This window comes from Manihot esculenta, chromosome 18 (genome assembly GCF_001659605.2).
Source record: "Manihot esculenta cultivar AM560-2 chromosome 18, M.esculenta_v8, whole genome shotgun sequence".
NCBI lineage: Eukaryota > Viridiplantae > Streptophyta > Magnoliopsida > Malpighiales > Euphorbiaceae > Manihot > Manihot esculenta.
The window spans coordinates 16920134-16938802 of record NC_035178.2 but is presented as its reverse complement, the minus strand read 5'-3'; the positions used below and the strand labels follow the sequence as shown (position 1 = coordinate 16938802).

At 28.7% G+C, this 18669-nt stretch overlaps 1 protein-coding gene and 1 long non-coding RNA gene across 2 annotated transcripts; one reads left to right on the top strand and one right to left on the bottom strand.

The window, feature by feature from the left end:
- The first annotated feature begins 984 nt into the window (after positions 1-984).
- On the top strand, positions 985-2753 carry LOC122722351. Its single transcript, XR_006349317.1, has 3 exons — positions 985-1256; positions 1360-1449; positions 2638-2753. It is a non-coding gene; the product is annotated as an uncharacterized LOC122722351 (long non-coding RNA).
- A 13093-nt stretch (positions 2754-15846) lies between these two features.
- On the bottom strand, positions 15847-18362 carry LOC110606437 (EPIDERMAL PATTERNING FACTOR-like protein 6). Its single transcript, XM_021745239.2, has 3 exons — positions 17661-18362; positions 17393-17436; positions 15847-16279 (listed from the first exon to the last, which is right to left on the bottom strand). Exons 1-3 carry the CDS (start codon positions 17752-17754, stop codon positions 16052-16054), a joined length of 366 nt encoding a protein of 121 aa, XP_021600931.1. The 5' UTR covers positions 17755-18362; the 3' UTR covers positions 15847-16051.
- Between the last annotated feature and the right edge of the window lie 307 nt (positions 18363-18669).

Here is an 18669-nt window from a genome sequence, read left to right as displayed (position 1 = left end):
CAGCACAACTTTTCATCCCCAAACAGATGGACAGTCAGAGAGGGTGATTCAGATCTTAGAAGACATGTTAAGGAGCTGTGTTATTGAATTTGAAGGAAGCTAGGAAAAGTATCTTTCATTAATGGAATTCGCTTACAACAACATCTACTAGTCCAGTATTAAAATGGCACCTTATGAAGCATTGTATGGGAGAAAATGCAGGACTCCTCTATGCTAGACAGAGCTAAGTGAAGATAAGCTTGTGGGTCCTGACTTGATAAGACAAACAGAAGAAAAGGTTAAGATCATCAAGGAGAGGTTAAAGGCAGCATCAGATAGACAAAAGTCATATGCAGATAAGAAAAGGAAGAATATAGAGTTTTCAGTGGGCGATAAAGTATTCTTTAAAGTTTCACCTTGGAAGAAAGTGCTGAGATTTGGCAAAAAGGGCAAACTGAGTCCTAGGTTTATCGGTCCTTATGAAATTATGGAACGTGTAGGACCGGTAGCCTACAAGCTAGCCTTACCACCAGAACTTAACAAGATACACAATGTCTTTCATGTTTCCATGCTTAGAAGATACATGGCAGATCCCTCTCATATCCTCCCAGCAGAATCTATGGATGTACAACCAAACTTGTCATATGAAGAAGAACCTGTGAAAATTCTAGCAAGAGAAATAAAAGAGTTGAGAAACAAAATAATTCCTCTTGTTAAAGTCCTGTGGAGGAATCACCAAATGGAAGAAGCGACTTGGGAGAGCGAAGATGTCATGAAAAGCATAGTATCCTCATCTCTTTAATACAGGTAAAATTTCGAGGACGAAATTTTTATAAGAGGGGTAGAGTTGTAGCATCCCAAAAATAAAAATCAAAATAACGTAAAAATAAAAATAAAGAAAAGAAAAAGAAAAGAAAAGAAAAAGAAGATAATAAAATAAATAAATGAAATTTTAATTTAAAGCCAAGTGGCGCAACCAAATAAAAGTTAAAAAAAAAAAAGAAAGAAAAGAAAAGAAGAAAGGAGAAAAGACTAGAAGAGGAAGGGAATTTATTTTTCCCATTCATTTTCTTCTCCTTCCCGTAAACATGCATAAACCCCTCTTCCTCCATCTTTTCTTTCTACCCCAAAATTGTTTCAAATTTCCATCTCTAATCAACTCTCCATCTTCTCCCAACACATTTTCAAAGTAGAATTTGAAGAAAAGAAGAGAAATCAAAGAGAAAATTCAAGATTGAGGGAGGGTGAATAGTAACCAAGGGTTTTGAAATTTAAAGGTATGTTAGAGGTTTTGATTTAGGGATGTTTCTTATTATTTTTATGTGAATATTTATGAGAAATATTGTATTAATATAATTTATTGGTTTATTTTTCATGAAGAAGAAGTGGAAGGGAAAAGTGAAAACTCTAAAGGAAAAGGGAAAGAAAAGGAAGATTAAGAAGTTTTAAGCTTGTGGAAGATTTTGGAAGGTTTATGCTCAACTTTGTTTGAATAATTTAAGAATTTATTAAGTATGGTCTATTTGAAAATTTTTTTATCCTAGTAAAAATAGACCAAGTGAATAATAGTTTAATTATTTTGTATAATCAAAGTTTGAGAAATAATAGATTCAATAGATAGAAAACTTTAAAATTAATATGTAATTTAACCAAAAAAAATTTAGGTTATGGATCTAATGAAATGACTCCAATTCTTTGATAGAAATATAATTTGGTTAGATATAGTGACAAATAAAAAAAAAATTAGTAGAAAAAAAAAGAGAGAGATATTAGATTAGATGAAAAAAAAATTAATAAAAGAGCAAGAAAAGTGAGATATAGTGTAAATATGATGTTTAAAAATAATAATAATAATATAAGATAAAAATAGAAATTCAAAAAAAAATGAAATAAGGTATATTGTGATAAATAGAAAAAAAAAATATATATATTATATTAGGAAAAAAAATAAAAAGAATAATAGTTAATTAATTTATGATTAAAGTATGAATTTATAATTTATGTAGTTGAATTAAATTGATAGATTTATATGATATGCCAATACTTAAAAGCAGAGTTGTAATATGATAAAATGTTATAGTTTGAACAATTGACAGTTACACTGTATTGAAAGTTTTTTTTTATCATGTTTAAATGTATAAATTATTTAAAGTCTGACCCTAGTAAGTTTGGTGGGAATTGTGAGTTAGTTTAAGGGTGTGGCATGTCATATATAGATCATGCAGTACTGCACTACAGTTACACTGCTTTTTGGGATACAATGAGGTACCCTACAGTTATAGACTCGGCTTTCGACCCGTACAGTTATTTGGCACTTTGTGCCCTACAGTTATAGTTTCCTTATCTGACTTAACAGTCCCATTTAAATTTCTAGGGGCCAAAAGAAAAATAATGAATAAATAAAAGTACTGAGAGAAAACAAAACTTTTTACATGATGAAGAAAAAGAAAATGATTATGAAATTAAAGTATGAATATATGTGAATTAATAGTATGATTTAGATTATTTCAAATTATTTTTTATATAGTTATTTGTCATTTGTTTGAATTATTGTTATTACATGAATTTTGATTTAAATATTTTATTTATAAAAAAAAAAAAGTTGAGCACTACTAAGCAATTTGCTTAGCGCGTAGAAATTTATTTTTCCTCGCGCAGGTTGTAGACCCAAGTAGCAATAGATCAAGTTCTGTATCAACCCAGCCAGAGTTACATCATTATTTATCTAGGTATATTTTGTAAATTTTATATAAAGTTGATTTTGAAAATTTGGCATGTACGTAAAGTTTTAGAGATAAAGTTGTATATAGTTGGAAAGGGATATATTTGAAGATTTTAATTTTGATGTAAATATGGATGATTAGTATAAGTTTTTGTATTGAGACTAATGAGATAGTTTATGAAGTGTTTGATCTTGATTGAAATTGTATTGATGTTGAAGAAGTTTGAGAGTTGAGGTTGAAGTTTATAGAAGTCTGATATTACTATTCACAGGTGGAATTAAGTCAATATTGCAGGGGAAACTCTGCCGGATTTTCGGTAAAAAAAAAAAAAAGAAGTCATGTACTACATGATATAAATTTAAAAAAAAAAAAGAGAACAGTTACAAAATGTGATGTCTCCTGCTCGGTTAATTAAATGGCTGGGTAGCGGGTGTTACATTATTGCCTTATCTTGCTATTTAATTTTAATTCATTATCATTAAATCAAACCCCCTCTCATATTTACTTTTGTTATTTGTCCAAGTCATTAATAGGAAAATCCGTAGTGTCAAATCCCTGTGGTTCGACCCTATTGCCACTATCTACAAGTTAATTGTTGATTATTTAATAGGTTTATTTTTTACGACTTCGACAACTGCTATCAATAAGGAACAATACTTTTCAATAATTTGAAGTATAAGAGAACTCAATCATTCTTTAAGAACACAAGCTCCAAAATTCATGTTTGACTTCCAAAACCTGAGAAATCAAGTTACTATCAAGTAATTCAAGGCTTAGAAGATGAGAACTATATTTGATTGTAGATTCGAGGACGAATCTTCTTGAGGAGGGAGGAATTGATACGTGCATAAGGAACAATACTTTTCAACAATTTGAAGTATAAAAGAACTCAATCATTCTTCAAGAACGCAAGCTCCAAAATTCATGTTTGACTTCCAAATCCTGAGAAATCAAGTTACTATCAAGTAATTCAAGGCTTAGAAAATGAGAACTATATTTGAAAAGTATGGGAGAATTAAAAAACGAGAAACACACTGTTCAATACATATGGACGCAAAATACAAGTTCAACTCGCGTAATGCATGTATGGCCGAAATGCACTTAGGCTCATTTTATTATTTTGATATTTTAGTATTTTATTGAATTTATTTTAAATTAATTAGGCCCAATTTAAGTAGCTAAATTCGTGCAGCCCATAAGGAGAAAGAGTTCTCCTAGTCCAACTAGGAAAATGATCTTTATTATAATTCTTATTGAGAAAGGTTTAACTGTTTGACCAAGAATACTTTCTACATTAGAATTAATCATTTTACCACAAGGATTAGGCTTTTAGAAGGCTATAAAAACCCCTCTAAGTGGCAGCCACAAATTTCAAGACTTATTTTATGAACAATATTATTTTTTTATTAATAAATTCTAGAGAGAATTTTATTTGACTTTGTGTTAAGAATTGACATCTTATTGAGATTAGTAATTTTGTTGCAATTCCATTCTTATTTTCTTGTTCGATTATCTATGTGCTTGTTTATTCATTATTCAAGAGTGTAGTAGAACGCTTGAAAATTAATCTTGTCGTATGACTTAATATTATTGTGTATTAGAGTTTTAGATTACATTGTTAATCCAGCGTTCTGCATCACATTGTCAGTAGTAACTCCTTTAGAGATTCCAAAATGAGTAAAAATATTTTTGCTGATGAAGGAAATAGTCTACTGTGTGGTGATGGACTGGACTGCTTCTGCCTCGGCTCACCTGCTGAAATGATCAACTGCCACAATTATATATTTTCTTTACCTGGTTGCTTTGGGGATAGAACCAAAGATATCTAGCCTCTATTGTAAAAAGGGCCAAGGGCTACCAATTTTTGCTTGCATTTCAACTGGAGTTCGAGGAATGCTTGCTGTGCTTGGCACCGTTGGCACTTCTAGATCGAGATCTTTTGCATCATGCATTACTATTGGCTAGTAATATCCTTATCTGAATGCTTTCTGAGCGATTGTCTGAGCGATTATCCGAGCTCCTTTATGACTTCTAAAGTCTCCTTCATGGATATTTTTAAGGATACTCCTACCATCATCTTCCGTTAGGGACCATAACTATGGCTAAGTTAACAATCCCCTATACAACCAACTATTTATTAGTGTATATCTAGAGGATTTTTTTATTACCTTTTTAGTCGCTAATTCATCTACTGGCAACTCATCCTCTGTAAAAAATATGTATACTGGAGTCATCCTTGATTCTCCCTCCTCAATTGGCAGAGTCTATGCACGACTTCAAATTGGAGAGGTTGAGTCAAGTGTTACTCTCCTGTTGCTGCCATTTTCTCAAATTGATCAGCCTCTTGTTGTCACTTCTTACCACTTGACAAATTTTACAGTCGCCTTGCCTTTCCTTGATACTCATCATTAAGAATTGGATTTTTTCTTCATACTTGACGAGACTAGGGTCCCGAATCTTGAACTATTCCTGACACTCATTAACAATTAAGTCACTAAAAATAATATACTTTTTACATACCTATTTTCACTATGATCCTGAGTGCCATGATCATGGTCTCATACTCGATCACATTGTTCGTGGTGTTGAAGGCGAGTTTTGCTGCATACCAAAACTTTATTCCCGTCTGACTTTGTAGGAAAATTCCAATTCTAGAATTCCAGCTCCACAGGCACCATCTGCCCACAACCTCCATTCTTCAACTGCTAGTTTGGAGGTCTCAATGGGTGGAGTCATTTCCGCTCCAAAGTTGGCCAAAGCCTAGGATTTCATCCTATTTTTAGAAACATACCTGATGTCATAGACTGACAGTATAATGGCCGAGGTAGACAATCGCTTTGACATTTCTAGTCTGTGAAGCACCTTTTGAAGAGAATAGTTTGTCCTTACCTCTATAGTATGAGACTCAAAATAAGGTCAAAATTTTGTGCCAGACATTAAAACTATAAAGGCTAACTTCTCGAGAGGGGGATAATTTACTTTGCTCGCTTTAAGACTTGATTGGCATAGTAGACAAGGCTTTACTCTCCTTTGTCTTCTCGTACAAGTATCGAGCTTACTATTTCCTGCATGACAGACAAATACAGAAATAAAACTTGCATTCAATGGGCGAGCTTAGCAAAGGTAAAGATGACAAGATATTTTTCAAATTAAGAAAGGCCTCAACGCACTCTTCCCCCCTCCCTCCAGAAACTTATTTTTCCTTTTTAATGTTTTAAAAAATGGGAGACACCTCTTGGCTGAGCAAGATATGAATCGGCCAAGAGCTGTAACCTGCCCATTTAGATTTTATATATCATTTATGTACTTAGGTGCTTTCATATCTTGTATAGCTTTAATTTTTTTTATGGTTTGCTTCTATACCTCTTTTAGAGACTATATATCCTAAAAATTTATCAGCCCTTACCCCAAAAGTATATTTTTTAGGGTTGAATTTTATACATGTCTTATCTAGCACATCGAAAACTATCTGAATGTCGCCTGGGTGATCTTCCAAGGTTCAGCTCTTTACCATCATGTCATCAACGTACACCTCTACTGTTGTCCCTACTAGATTCTTAAAAATACATGACATTAACCTTTGATAGGCTGCTCCTGCATTCTTCAATTTGAATGACAACATCTTATAATGAAAAACCCCTTCATTCATAATAAAAAGTGATTTTTTTGGCATCCTTGAGATCCATAAGGTTCTTGTCGTATCCTGAAATGGCATTTAAAAAGAGACCACAGTGTGAGCCGAGGTAGAGTCTACTAACCTGTCAATAGACAGGAGTGGATAGTGATTCTTTGGGCATGCCTTATTTAGATAGGTGAAGTCCACGCACATCCTTCACTTTTTGTTTGCCTTTTTGACTAATACTACATTGGTGAGTCATGTAGGATATTGGACTTCCTTTACTAAACCTGCACTCAAAAGTTTGTTAACTTCTTTCTAAATCACCTGTTATCTCTCTCGGGCAAACTTCCTTTTCTTTTACTGTACCAGTTTATTGACTAATCAACAAACATCTTGTGGGTGATTAGGGTCGGGTCTACACCTATTACATCCTCTGAATACTAAGTAAAGGTGGTCATTCTGCCTTTTAATAATTTTACAAAATGATATTTTACTAGACTACTCAATAGAATTCCAAAATACACATTTTTATCTACTTCTAAGAGGATTTATTCCACCAGGTCTATTGGTTCTAGTTTCATATGAGAGTCTAGTTTTTTCAGCAAATCAAACAACATCATTGCTTTCTTAAGGCTTTTAATGGATTGCCTATAGTATTCTTGTGCTGACTCGAACAATCGCCAATTCCCTTAGTGCTGGTAACTTTAAACACAAAACACCCATGTTAATTACTATCTTGTGGCAGTTTAAGACCAGGTGATTGAGTATTACATTATAGGCAAGTGGAATATCTACCACCGTGAATTCTGCATATAGCTTCAGCTTGTGCTTCTTATCCCTTAGCAGAAGCGGGAGATTAATGGTTCCAAGAACTACCACAATTTTATCCTCTAATCCCACAAACAGATAGGAGATTTTGGCAAGATATTTTTATCTAAACCTAACTTATTAAACACTTCTAAAGTGAGAAGGTGGACAGAGCTATCTGTGCCTACAAAGACTCACCTTACATCATACCTATCTAACCAAACACTTATAACTAGTGGGTCATTATGCAGAGTTTCTGTCACCCTGTCTATTGGCCCAAACTTTATCTCTTTTTTCATCTACGATTCTTGCTCTACAGACAAGACATCCTCAGGGGTGCACTTTTTCTTTCCATTACAATCACTGAGGCCACCTGCAATCACATGTATAATCCTAACGGGTTCACTATCAACAGTATTTTTTGGTATTCTTAGCTCAGGCTCGGTTCTTCTGTCCTCTCTATCTTTCCTGGCAAACTTTCAAAGTGCGCCATACCTTATCAATCTTTCGATTTCGTCCTACAACTACCAGCATTCCTTTGTTGTGTGTCCGTAATCTTTATGGAATCGATAATATTTTGTCCTATTATGCCTGCTAGCTTTATCAGGGTTGATCTTAGAAGGCCATCTGACCTCTTAGTCATTCTTCCTGATCCACATCAAAATATGTGTGCGTGAGTCATTTAAGGGAGTATAATTCTTATACTGACCTCGACCTTCCCTCCCTTGGGACACGAGATAACTCTTTCAATCTCCTTCGTAGCCTTGCCTTTTTTACTTTTAGGTTTTACTTTGACTTGTCCTCTTATCCTCTCTTAGTGCAAGGACCTCATCATCCAACCGAATTTATTTTTGTGCCTTGTCTATTAACTGCTGAAAAGTGGCTGCTGGGATCTTGATTAATGAATCCATAAATTTTATGTTGTGAGTCCCTTTCTTTATGTTTTGCATGCTATCTCGTGATTCAATTCTTCAATATGTATTGCTTTAGCATTAAAATGTGAGATAAAACTCCTTAAAGACTCGCCCTCTCCTTGTTGAATTTTTTGCAAGTCTGAGGAAAGTTTTTTAGGAGGTACACAAGTAATAAATTTAGATTTAAATAGCATGAAAAGTTGTGTAAAACTATGGATGGAACCCGAACTCAGATGCTAGTACCATTTCTTCACCAAATCTGTGAGGGTGGACAGAAAGACTCAGCACAGCATGAAATCATTGACATCCTAGAGCCACATCGTAGTTTAGAAGATAGCCAGATGGCTCTTAGGGTCTACCATCCCGTCGTATTTGTCCAAACTGGGTAGCTTGAACTTCATGGGAAAGGTCTTTGCAAGAATTTCCTCTGACAGGAGTGAGGCATCATCTAAGCCATAATCTTCCTCTTGCTCCTTCTAGTACCTTTATACAACACGAACCAACTTTCAGTCAACGTCTTTGGGGCCTCATCCAATGATTCCTCATCCTCCAGTTTGACCTTTCCTTTGGACTGCGTGTGAATTGCCTCCGTTCGAGTCTTCAAGGTCTCGATGGAAGCTTCCTCTCTTATTCTAGAAGCCATGAATGAGACCTCCTCCTAAACTTTATACTACTCGAGTGTTACCTATAGCTTCTTGATGTATTACACCATCTGCTCATTATTCAGATTATTGAAGTCTGTCTCATTGACCATGGGAGGAGTGCCTTGTCCATTGCTAAGGGCGGAGGAGACAATGACTCTCCTATTAGCAGCAGACTTAGCTACAGCTCGTGCATTTTCAGCCATTTTAAGAGTAAAGTGTGAGAAATGAAAAGGACTAAATGTGAAAAGGTAAATAGAAATGTTAGGCAAGATTTATCCTAAATAAACAAGAAAAACTCAGTGGGATCCCAACAATGGAACCAAATGATATGGCTAAAAAGGAGTTGAAAATTATCTATCACTTTGCAAAGAGAGAAAGTAAGGTGGCTGACGCCTATGGGCAGCCACTCCAATGCTCAAATAAATAAGTTATCAAAGAGGGCGAGTGTAAGTAAATTGCTTGAGTTTAAAAAGAGTGTAAGAATGCGTACCTTGAACCATGTGCATACTTTGCTTTTTATATTGTATGAAGATAGAGTTAGTTATTGATTTTCCTGGAAATCCGATTAGTACTAACTAGTAGATAAGAGATCCCGTAATTGTAGGTATAATGAGAATTTTCTATATAATATCCTTCAACAATAATTTGGATGTCATGAGAAGTTCAATCGAACATAAAAGGGCGAGTCTTCTACTATTTTGGACGCTGACCATCTGATGACCAAGTCTCTTTCTTATGAGTGAGACTTGTATAATTGAGTATCACATATTATTAGAGTTTTAATACGTAGCTCCATCATATGCTGACGAATGCACGACACACTTTGGGTGCATATTGTATCATATTAGAAATTATTATCTAAATGAATTTAATGCTAGTAAATAAATATTTTAATTTTAGGATATACATAAATATTGAATTTGTTATTTTAGAATAAGATTATTAAAATAAATTTTAGTTTAATAATATTAAATTATTAGATAAAAATTTAAATTTTAAAAAATATTATAAAATAATAAAAGTGTTAATATAACTCAGTCATATAATAATGGTAATTTATATTTATTTAAAAATATTAAGACATTGAAAGAATAGTCATAACATTAAATTGTTAGAAAAAAAATTAAATTTATAAGATAATAAAAAATACTATCATTTTAAGAATTAATTGAAGCGATTTTAATGTATATATTGGATAAACATCAAAATTAATAATTTTAATAATACTATTTTTTAAAAAAAAGTATGATAATAAAGTAATTATATAATCAATTAAATAAGAATTGATTGAAGCGATTTTAATCTATATATTGGACAACATCAAAATTAATAATTTTAATAATACTATTTTTTTAAAAATAAGTATGATAATAAAGTAATTATATAATAAATTAAATCAATAATTAAAAAATCTTTTATATATATTGATGAGTGACCAGAATTTTTACCTTTATTCAATATCAATTACAAAAAAAAAGAGCTCATATTCACATAAAATTTTATTCTTTATGTGTTAAATTAAGTTTCAAAATACATAAATTAATTTATTTATTATATTTATTATTTTTTATGCATCTCTTTGCGCTGAAAATATTTAAATTAATGTACTAATTTAAAAACATTAATTATTTTCATTCTAATTTTATTTTATTTGTACTCTTATAGTTAATTTTTAGGTGATAAGATTAACATGAAAGAAAACAATAATGGACATATGTAACTTGCACCAATGCATAATATATTTTTATTCATAATTTGTAACTTTGACCAAAAAAAAGTAATATTAAATTACTAGATGTTATAATTGATTTATTTACCTATTTTTAAAAAATTCAAAAAGGTAATATTAATTGATTTTAAAGTAAATATTATATTTTATATTTATTCTATTATTATAAATTGTATATCTACTTTTATATATATAATGAAAATTGAAAAAAACAAAAAAAAAATAGATAGATCATTGGATGGGATTGCAAGCAAATTTCGAGTATAGTAAATCCTACGGTACTAGAAGCTATGGCTGCTAGAGAGGCTGCACAATTAGCTCTTTGAAGAGAAGGTATACACTTTTATTTTCCTTCTTTTCCATATTTTCTTTTAATTAAAACAAATGAAGAGATAAAATATTTTTATTTTTATTTTTTTCCTTCCATACAAACAAAAGCACAAGAGTTCTGATGGGATCTGGATTCCTTGGTATGAGATTCATGGAGAAATCTTGGAGGTCCGAGATCATCACCCAATTGAGGGCCCAGCTTCTTGCTGGGTCCAACCCATCAGTAGCTAAAATTTCCAAGAATATGCAGTATTGTTTTCTCTTCGCAGCAGGTTCCCACATGACTGTGCATGCATATCCAGAGACCAATAACTCTGGCCAGTGGGTTATCCCAACAATTTTTTTTTTCGTATTTTATAATGTTGAGATATTTAAAAAAATAATAAATTAAAATGTTTTTTATTTAATAAAAAAACCAGGTCATTTTATAAAGAGAAAATTTTAAAAAATATATTACTTAATTTTATAGATGTTTCACTCTAGAGTATTATAGTTTATTTTACGATATAAAATTTAATTTAAGTGAATTGAAATAAACTATAAAAATAAAAAATTAATAAATATTTATTTTATACTCTCTTTTTATAAATTTTAAAAATTTTATTAACATTACTAAATTTTTTATTTTTTATATTACACTAAATCATGAAAAATAACTTTATTTTCTTAAAAAATATTTTTTAAAAAAATAATTTTATAATTAAATTATTTTTTATAAATAAACGGAGCAATTTTAAGTCCACACTAATTTAATTTGGTCTATTTGATTCGGTTAATCAGTTTAAACAATTCAGTTAAATTTTATTAAAGCAATTTTACTTTTTGATTTAATTCTATTTTGATGAAGGAAGAGATAAAATCAAACCAATTGAATTGGTTTAAAGGGTGGCCTTTTATGCATTATGGGCTTTCAATTCGACCAGGCCCAACTTCATTTGTCTAATAGCTCCAGCCCAATTGCTTTCTTAATTTAATTTATTGTTCTCATACATTAAACTAATAATAAATTAAAAATTAAAATTTAAGTATTTATAAAAATCAAACTGGGTGAATAATCAATTTGACCATTTGAATATTTTACTTTCTTTATATATTATTTTAACTATTTTGTGATTCAATTAAAGTAATTTAATTTTAATTATCTTCAATTTTAGTTAAAGTCTATCTTCCTTTATTATCAAAATCATACATTATTGATAAATAATTAGTTTGATTTAATTTTTTTTAATTATTTTTTAATTAAAATTAAATCTAACTGAAATAATTAATTTTTTTAAAAATAAAATTAAATCAAACTGATAAAAATATAAAATCTACTCTAAATAATTCAGTTTGAAATAAATACTGTTTGGAAATGTAGTGTTTTAAGTTTCACCCTCTTGAAGTTTTATTCACTATCAGTATTTGATATCTTTACAACTTTATTATGTTATTTGTTCTCTTTTCTTCCATTTAATTTTCTTAAATCTCAGTTTGTTCCACAGCAAATAATTAAAAAAATATATTTTTTACATTTTTTTACTTTTGAGACATTTATAAAATTAATGAATAAAAAATATTTTTATAATAAAAGAAAAGTTAAGTATTTTTTTTAAGAAAATAGCTTCTTCTTTAAAAAAGATTATTTTTCTATATTTTAGAAATCTTAATTAGTATTATTATAAATATATTTATTAATATATTTATTTTTTATAGAAAATATTTATTAAATACAACTTATTTTCAACAACAAATGGAAGTTAATCTTTTCTATTTTTTCAAAACATTTCAAATGGAATCATGTCATAAATCTCTTTCACCTAAAACTTGTGATTCAAATTCAGTAGGTTTTTAAGATTTTTTGGATGAGTGGCTACATACAATTTTCTTAATAATCATTTTTATTCTCAAAGTTGGTTCTTTTGTTAATTTGTGGGATTAGCTTTCCTTTAATCTATGCAAGTATTTGTAGTTTTGTGTGTTTTTTTTTAGGTTTTGCTTGAATTTGTAGTATTTCTACTTTGAGCCATTGATTTTGGATTGCTTGAAACCTTGAATTTTTTTTTTTTAATATGTATTCTCTTCATTTTCTTCTAATAAATAACTAACAAAATCTATTCTAATTTGAACATTGTACTTTTAAGTCAAGAATTAATATCATTACCATTACCTTTTATTTAAAGATTATTTTGATAATAACATTGCCCATAAAAAAAAACATAAAATTTAAAGTAATTGGAAAAAGTCTAATCCATAAATGAATTTATTATTAAGACATAGTTATAATCTTAATTACTTTTCTTACTCAACCACTCAAATTAAAAATTTAATATGCACATAAAATTGCCTTACAATTTAATTGCATGCATGCAACCTTATTGCAACATTTATTTTCTTTGTCCATGACTGCGACACATAATCGCTATTATTTCAAGAAAAAATTTAAATTTTATTTGATAACAGTGTAAAGTGATAATATTTTGTGTTTAGGTTAAATTAAAACACTAATTTTTATTAGAAAAAAATATTATTTAATCTTTATATTTATATTATGGAAAAACTTACTACTTGATTTCTCGATTTTAAAAAATATATTAAAAATGTTTCAGATATTTTAAAAAATTTATTAGTTAATTCCTCCTTTAGTTTTAACCGTTAAATATTATAAAAAAGTCTAAAATACTTTTGATATGGAGTCACTAATTATAAAAAAGTCTAAAATACCTATGATATGGAGGGATTAATTAGTAAATTTTTTAAAAATTTAAAGAATAAACTAATAAATTTTTAAAAACTATAGAGATTAAATAGTAAAATATTTAACGGTAAAATTAATGAAGGAATCAACAAGTAAACTTTTTAAAATATCAGAGATATTTTAATATATTTTTTAAAATTGATGGACTAATTTGTGAGTTTTTTTAAACTATAGAGACTAAATAATAATTTTTTAGTATTATTTATTGTTTGATAATAACTAATTTATAGTAATATTGATGGTTGAATTAGTGGTTAATAGAAAACTGCTATTTTTAATGTTTACCGATTGACAAATATTAGTTATATTTTTTTATAACATTTATGTCTTTTTTTATAAATGTATATATTTATTTATTTATTTATTATTATTTTATAGTTAATAATTAATTTAATATTTATTTTATACTGAACATTTCTATTTTAAATATTAAATAAATAATTAATGGCAAATAATTAATATCTAACTGCTGTTAAAATAGCTAACGACTAATCAAATTATTAATATATCAAACATGACTTTAAAAGAAAAAAAAAATCACTATTTCAACTATTTTGCATTTTAATTCGATAGTTTTAATTTTGACATGATACATTAATTTTTAAAATTTAAAAAATTTTATTTAATTTCAAAATTAAATTTTAAAAGTGTGCTCGTGTTGTAAAAAAAAAATAATAATAATTAGTTCGTTCTCTACCTTTTGCATTGAAAAACATTAGCAAAAGCACATTCCCTATAATTAAATTTTAAAATTAGATAAAAATAAATTTTAAATTTTAAAAAATTAGTATATTGTATTTAATTAAAACCATTTTATTGAATTAAAATGCAAATAATTGAAAAGGTAAAGACTTTTACTGTAATTAAGCATCAAGGAAATTGCGGACAGGCATTGCACTCTATGCTGCACCCACTCTCATGACACAAACAATATGCATTAAAACATCTCCTTGTTTTTCTCCAATTAAAAACATTCAAAAAAATTATTTAACGATAAATATTTTTTCATTAAAAGAAAAAATAAATTATTTTAAAAAAATAAATTTATTTTTTTAAAAAAATTTTTACATTTAAAAATTCTTATTAAAACTTTTATATATAAATTTTATTTTTTAAATTAAAATTAAATAATAAAAAATAAATTATATCATTAAAAATATTTTTTCACAAAAAATAATTTTCAACTACAAATTATTTTATTATGCTAAACTGATTGCACGCTTACCTCTAGTTTTGGATTCTTATTGTAAAATTTTTTCGTTTCCATATTTTAAAAGTAATTAAATTTTATTTGGATTTGGACACAACAATTACCATACATAAGCATATCACGAGTGGAAAGGGCTGGCTTTCACTTTTTTAGCTATCCCTATGTTTCACCTAGTTAGACTCTATTTTGCCTCAAAATTTATTTTCAAGAAAAAAACACCATCTTAACATTGTGGAAAAAAGCTTTCTTTTTCTAGAATTCTTATAAATAACATTTATCAAGTTTAATTTTAAATGAATTTTATAATTAAAAATATTAAATATAAAAATTTACAATTTTAAATAACAGACTTCAATTTTTAAATTTATCTTTTTTATAATATTTTATATAATTAGATATAAAAGTCAAAATTTTATATTTAAATATACTTATAGGTGAAACCTTTAATTTTTTACCCAACTTTTTAAATTTATTATAATTATATTCAACATTTAAAATAATTTTAATCAATTATTATTTATTTATATATTTAAATATTAACTAAACATATGCAAACAATCTCTTAATTCTAAGAATTATTAAATAATGTTTCTATTTAAATTATTATTAAGTAATATTTCTATTTAAATTAAATTATTATAATTTGATCCAAAGCGTAAATTAATATTTGTTAATAATTTTATATTAAAACTATATATATATATATCAATTAAATTATATAAAAATTCATTTAAATTTTTTCTTACAAATATATTTTTTTTCTTCTAACAGTCTCATAAAAGCAAGATCACCAAGTTCCCAGTGGAATAAGACTAAGCTGAAGTCCAAAGAGAATAAAAAGGTTTTCAACACAATTATCCAGTACTCCTCAAATACTTTTCAACACAATTAATAATAACACAATAAATTATTGAGATAAATTAAAATTTATTTAAATTAAAATTTATTTATTAATATTAAAAACTTAATTTATCGTACTCACAACATAATCCGGTAATAATTTTCATTTTAAAAACAAAAAATTTATTTAAAATATTAATATTTTATTAATTGAACGCACATGGAGTATTTTCCAATTACCTTCTCATCAACACAATATTGGCTCTTGTTTTTCTTGCTACCATCAATTGTATGCAATACTTAATCTCAGTTAATTGTCAAAATTATATGTTTTATACAAATAAAAAAAAAAAAAAGAGTTAAAAACCCTATACATTTCTTCTCCTCAATATTCATCATAGTAAAAATTAATAACTTGGCAACATTTCTTTTTCTCCTTTTTTTACCATACTAGCAAGTGATCCAATAGCTAGAATTTTTAACCTGGTGATGACTAACACAGTTAATTCAACAATAACATCATGGCATGTACAACTTGTTTCCACATTTGCACCTCCATGCTTCTGGGTAATACTCAGCAGTAACCGGAGTTCCAGGCGGCACCGCCACATGCACCGGCTTACACGGAGTGCAGTTGCCACACTTGCCAGTGCATCGCGGTGGTGATGATCCAGGACCACTCAAAATTCTCCTTGTTGTAAACAAGGGAAACTCCATGTTTTCCTTAACTCTTCTCTTTTCAAAATCCTATAAAATTATCCATTGTTCAATCATTACTACTAAAATACAACAACATATGTTAAAAAATAAAAATATCAAAAATATCAATAAAATTTTAAGATGTGGAGTTTCAATTTTAATTAAAATTAAATAAATGCTAACATGCGCGGAGAAAAGAGTTTGGGTATTTGGTTTTCTTAACGTTAACCTGCGGCCATTATTGGCGCAAGTTACAAATACTCGGGGGGAAAATAGGACAATAGAAAGAAAATCAGTAAAGTTTTTACTAAACTGAGCCGGGTAGTGTCGAGCGCTCACTGAGCTGAACCTTAAAAAATTGGACCACTCTGCGGTGGTGTGTTGCCTAATCACCGTTGGTGGTTCAATAGATCTGATGGCTGATATCAATGCCAGCGGCATCGCTCTGCAGCTGTCTTTTGGCGCATTTTAGCTCGTATAAATTGTCTGTTTAGTGAGGAAAAATGGGAAAATGGTTTCGTACACAGTAAACCCACAATGATTGAGTCACTTGAAACCCTGACTCCAAACTAATTTTTATACAAATTAAACATTATGTAAGATTTTTAGAGTTTCATATTTAATTTAATTCAAAAATATTTTTTATATTTAGAACATTCATAAAGATCAGTTAATAAAAAATAATTAATTTTTTGATAGTAAAAAAAAATTTAAGCAATTTTTAAGAAAATGGGAAAAAAATTAATTTAAAGGTTTGTTTGGTTCCACATAACTCAATTTAAAAATTTTAAATTTTTAAAAAAGATTAAAATCCTACTTAATTAATTGATAATTTTTCTTAATTTCTTAAAAGTTTAAGACTTTTACTTTCTCAATCCTATTTAAATTACTTTATGAGAAATTCACCTTCTAAATAGGCTATTTAAACCAAACAATATCTTATTTTATTCACATTATTTATTTTTTAACTTTGAAATAAAAAGTAAAAAAAAAAATGTACATATGAATTTTTTTACAACTGTAAAATAAGATGAAGGTATTCGGTAAAATTAGTGCTGTTAATTTCCTAAACCCAGAAAAATATAATTGAAAATACAATTGATTAGATTTAAAGAGCAATAATTTAAGGAGTAGCAGCAGTAGAGTGATTAATAGACTCACCTGAAAATGGCAATCAGGCTTACCAGAAAATGAACACCTGATGCCTGTATTTGAATACAAGAAAAAGTTATACATATAATTAATGCTTCACTGACAAACAAGACATCTTGAAAGATCATCCGATCTTTTCATGTATCAGAAAACAGAAAATAAAAGAAAATTTCCAAATGGGTATTTTATTTTTTAGTTGAAAACTAGAAAATCAGGTTGAAATTAATGGAAATAATTAAGAGAGTAGTAATTAGGAAAAGGATTAATGGAGGTTTACCTATACATGTAGCTGTGGAAGTGAAGAATCCACAGAAGAAGAAGAAGAAGAAGAAGCAGTAAAATGGAGCTGCAGCTTTGTGTTTGAAGGTCATGAGTGAAAGCTAGCTTCTCTCTTCCAGTACTTGAAGAACGAACAAAGAACAGAAACTCTCTTTCTCTCTCTCTCTCTGTGTGTGTGTGTGTGTGTGTGTGAGCTGATGATGGATGGGGATGTTGATATATGGGAATTTAGAAACTGTGAGGTTGGAAGCAGAAAGTGAATCGAAAAGCAATACCTAACATCTGAGGGGTGTCGGAGGAAGAGTAGGTGGAAGAAGTGGGGGTGGTTGGCGGTGGAGATGGGGGGAAAAAGGTGGCTTGGCAGAGAGGTTTTAGGAAGGAAAGTGTTTCCTTTGAGAGAGAAAGAGAGGGATGGAGAAAAGGATTGTGAAGGTGAATCTATAGAGAGGGGAAGGGTCAGTTCCTAAGCTTTACCATGTTTAGGTGTTGGATTCTCTTGCAGGCTGTCTTCACTGCCTTTCAATGATACCCAAACCCAGAAATCACACATATATGCAATATATAATTCACATAAATAAATAAATAAATATATAAAGATAAAAACATGTACTTTTTCTATTATATATATTTACTTGAAACAATCCCCCACCTCCTGAGCTGCTTCTGCTGCTGCCTCCTGCCTCTGCTTCCTGTCAATTCTTTTTCTATTTCACCCTCTCCCTTCTTTCATTTTAATTTCTTCATTTTTATACTAGTACTTTTAAACGACATTATTACTGTCACTACTACATTTTCAATCAGCACTATTTTATAAGGTGTAAAATTGTTATCTAAATATATATAATAAAATTTATTTGGAATGTACTTATTATAAAAGAAATTTATTTTTTTAATTATGTATAATAATATTTTTTAATGAATAACTTATTTCATAATTAATAAAATTATAATTTAGTAGTATTTTTTATTCATAAAAAAATAAGTGAATTGTTATTTTATATTATAAC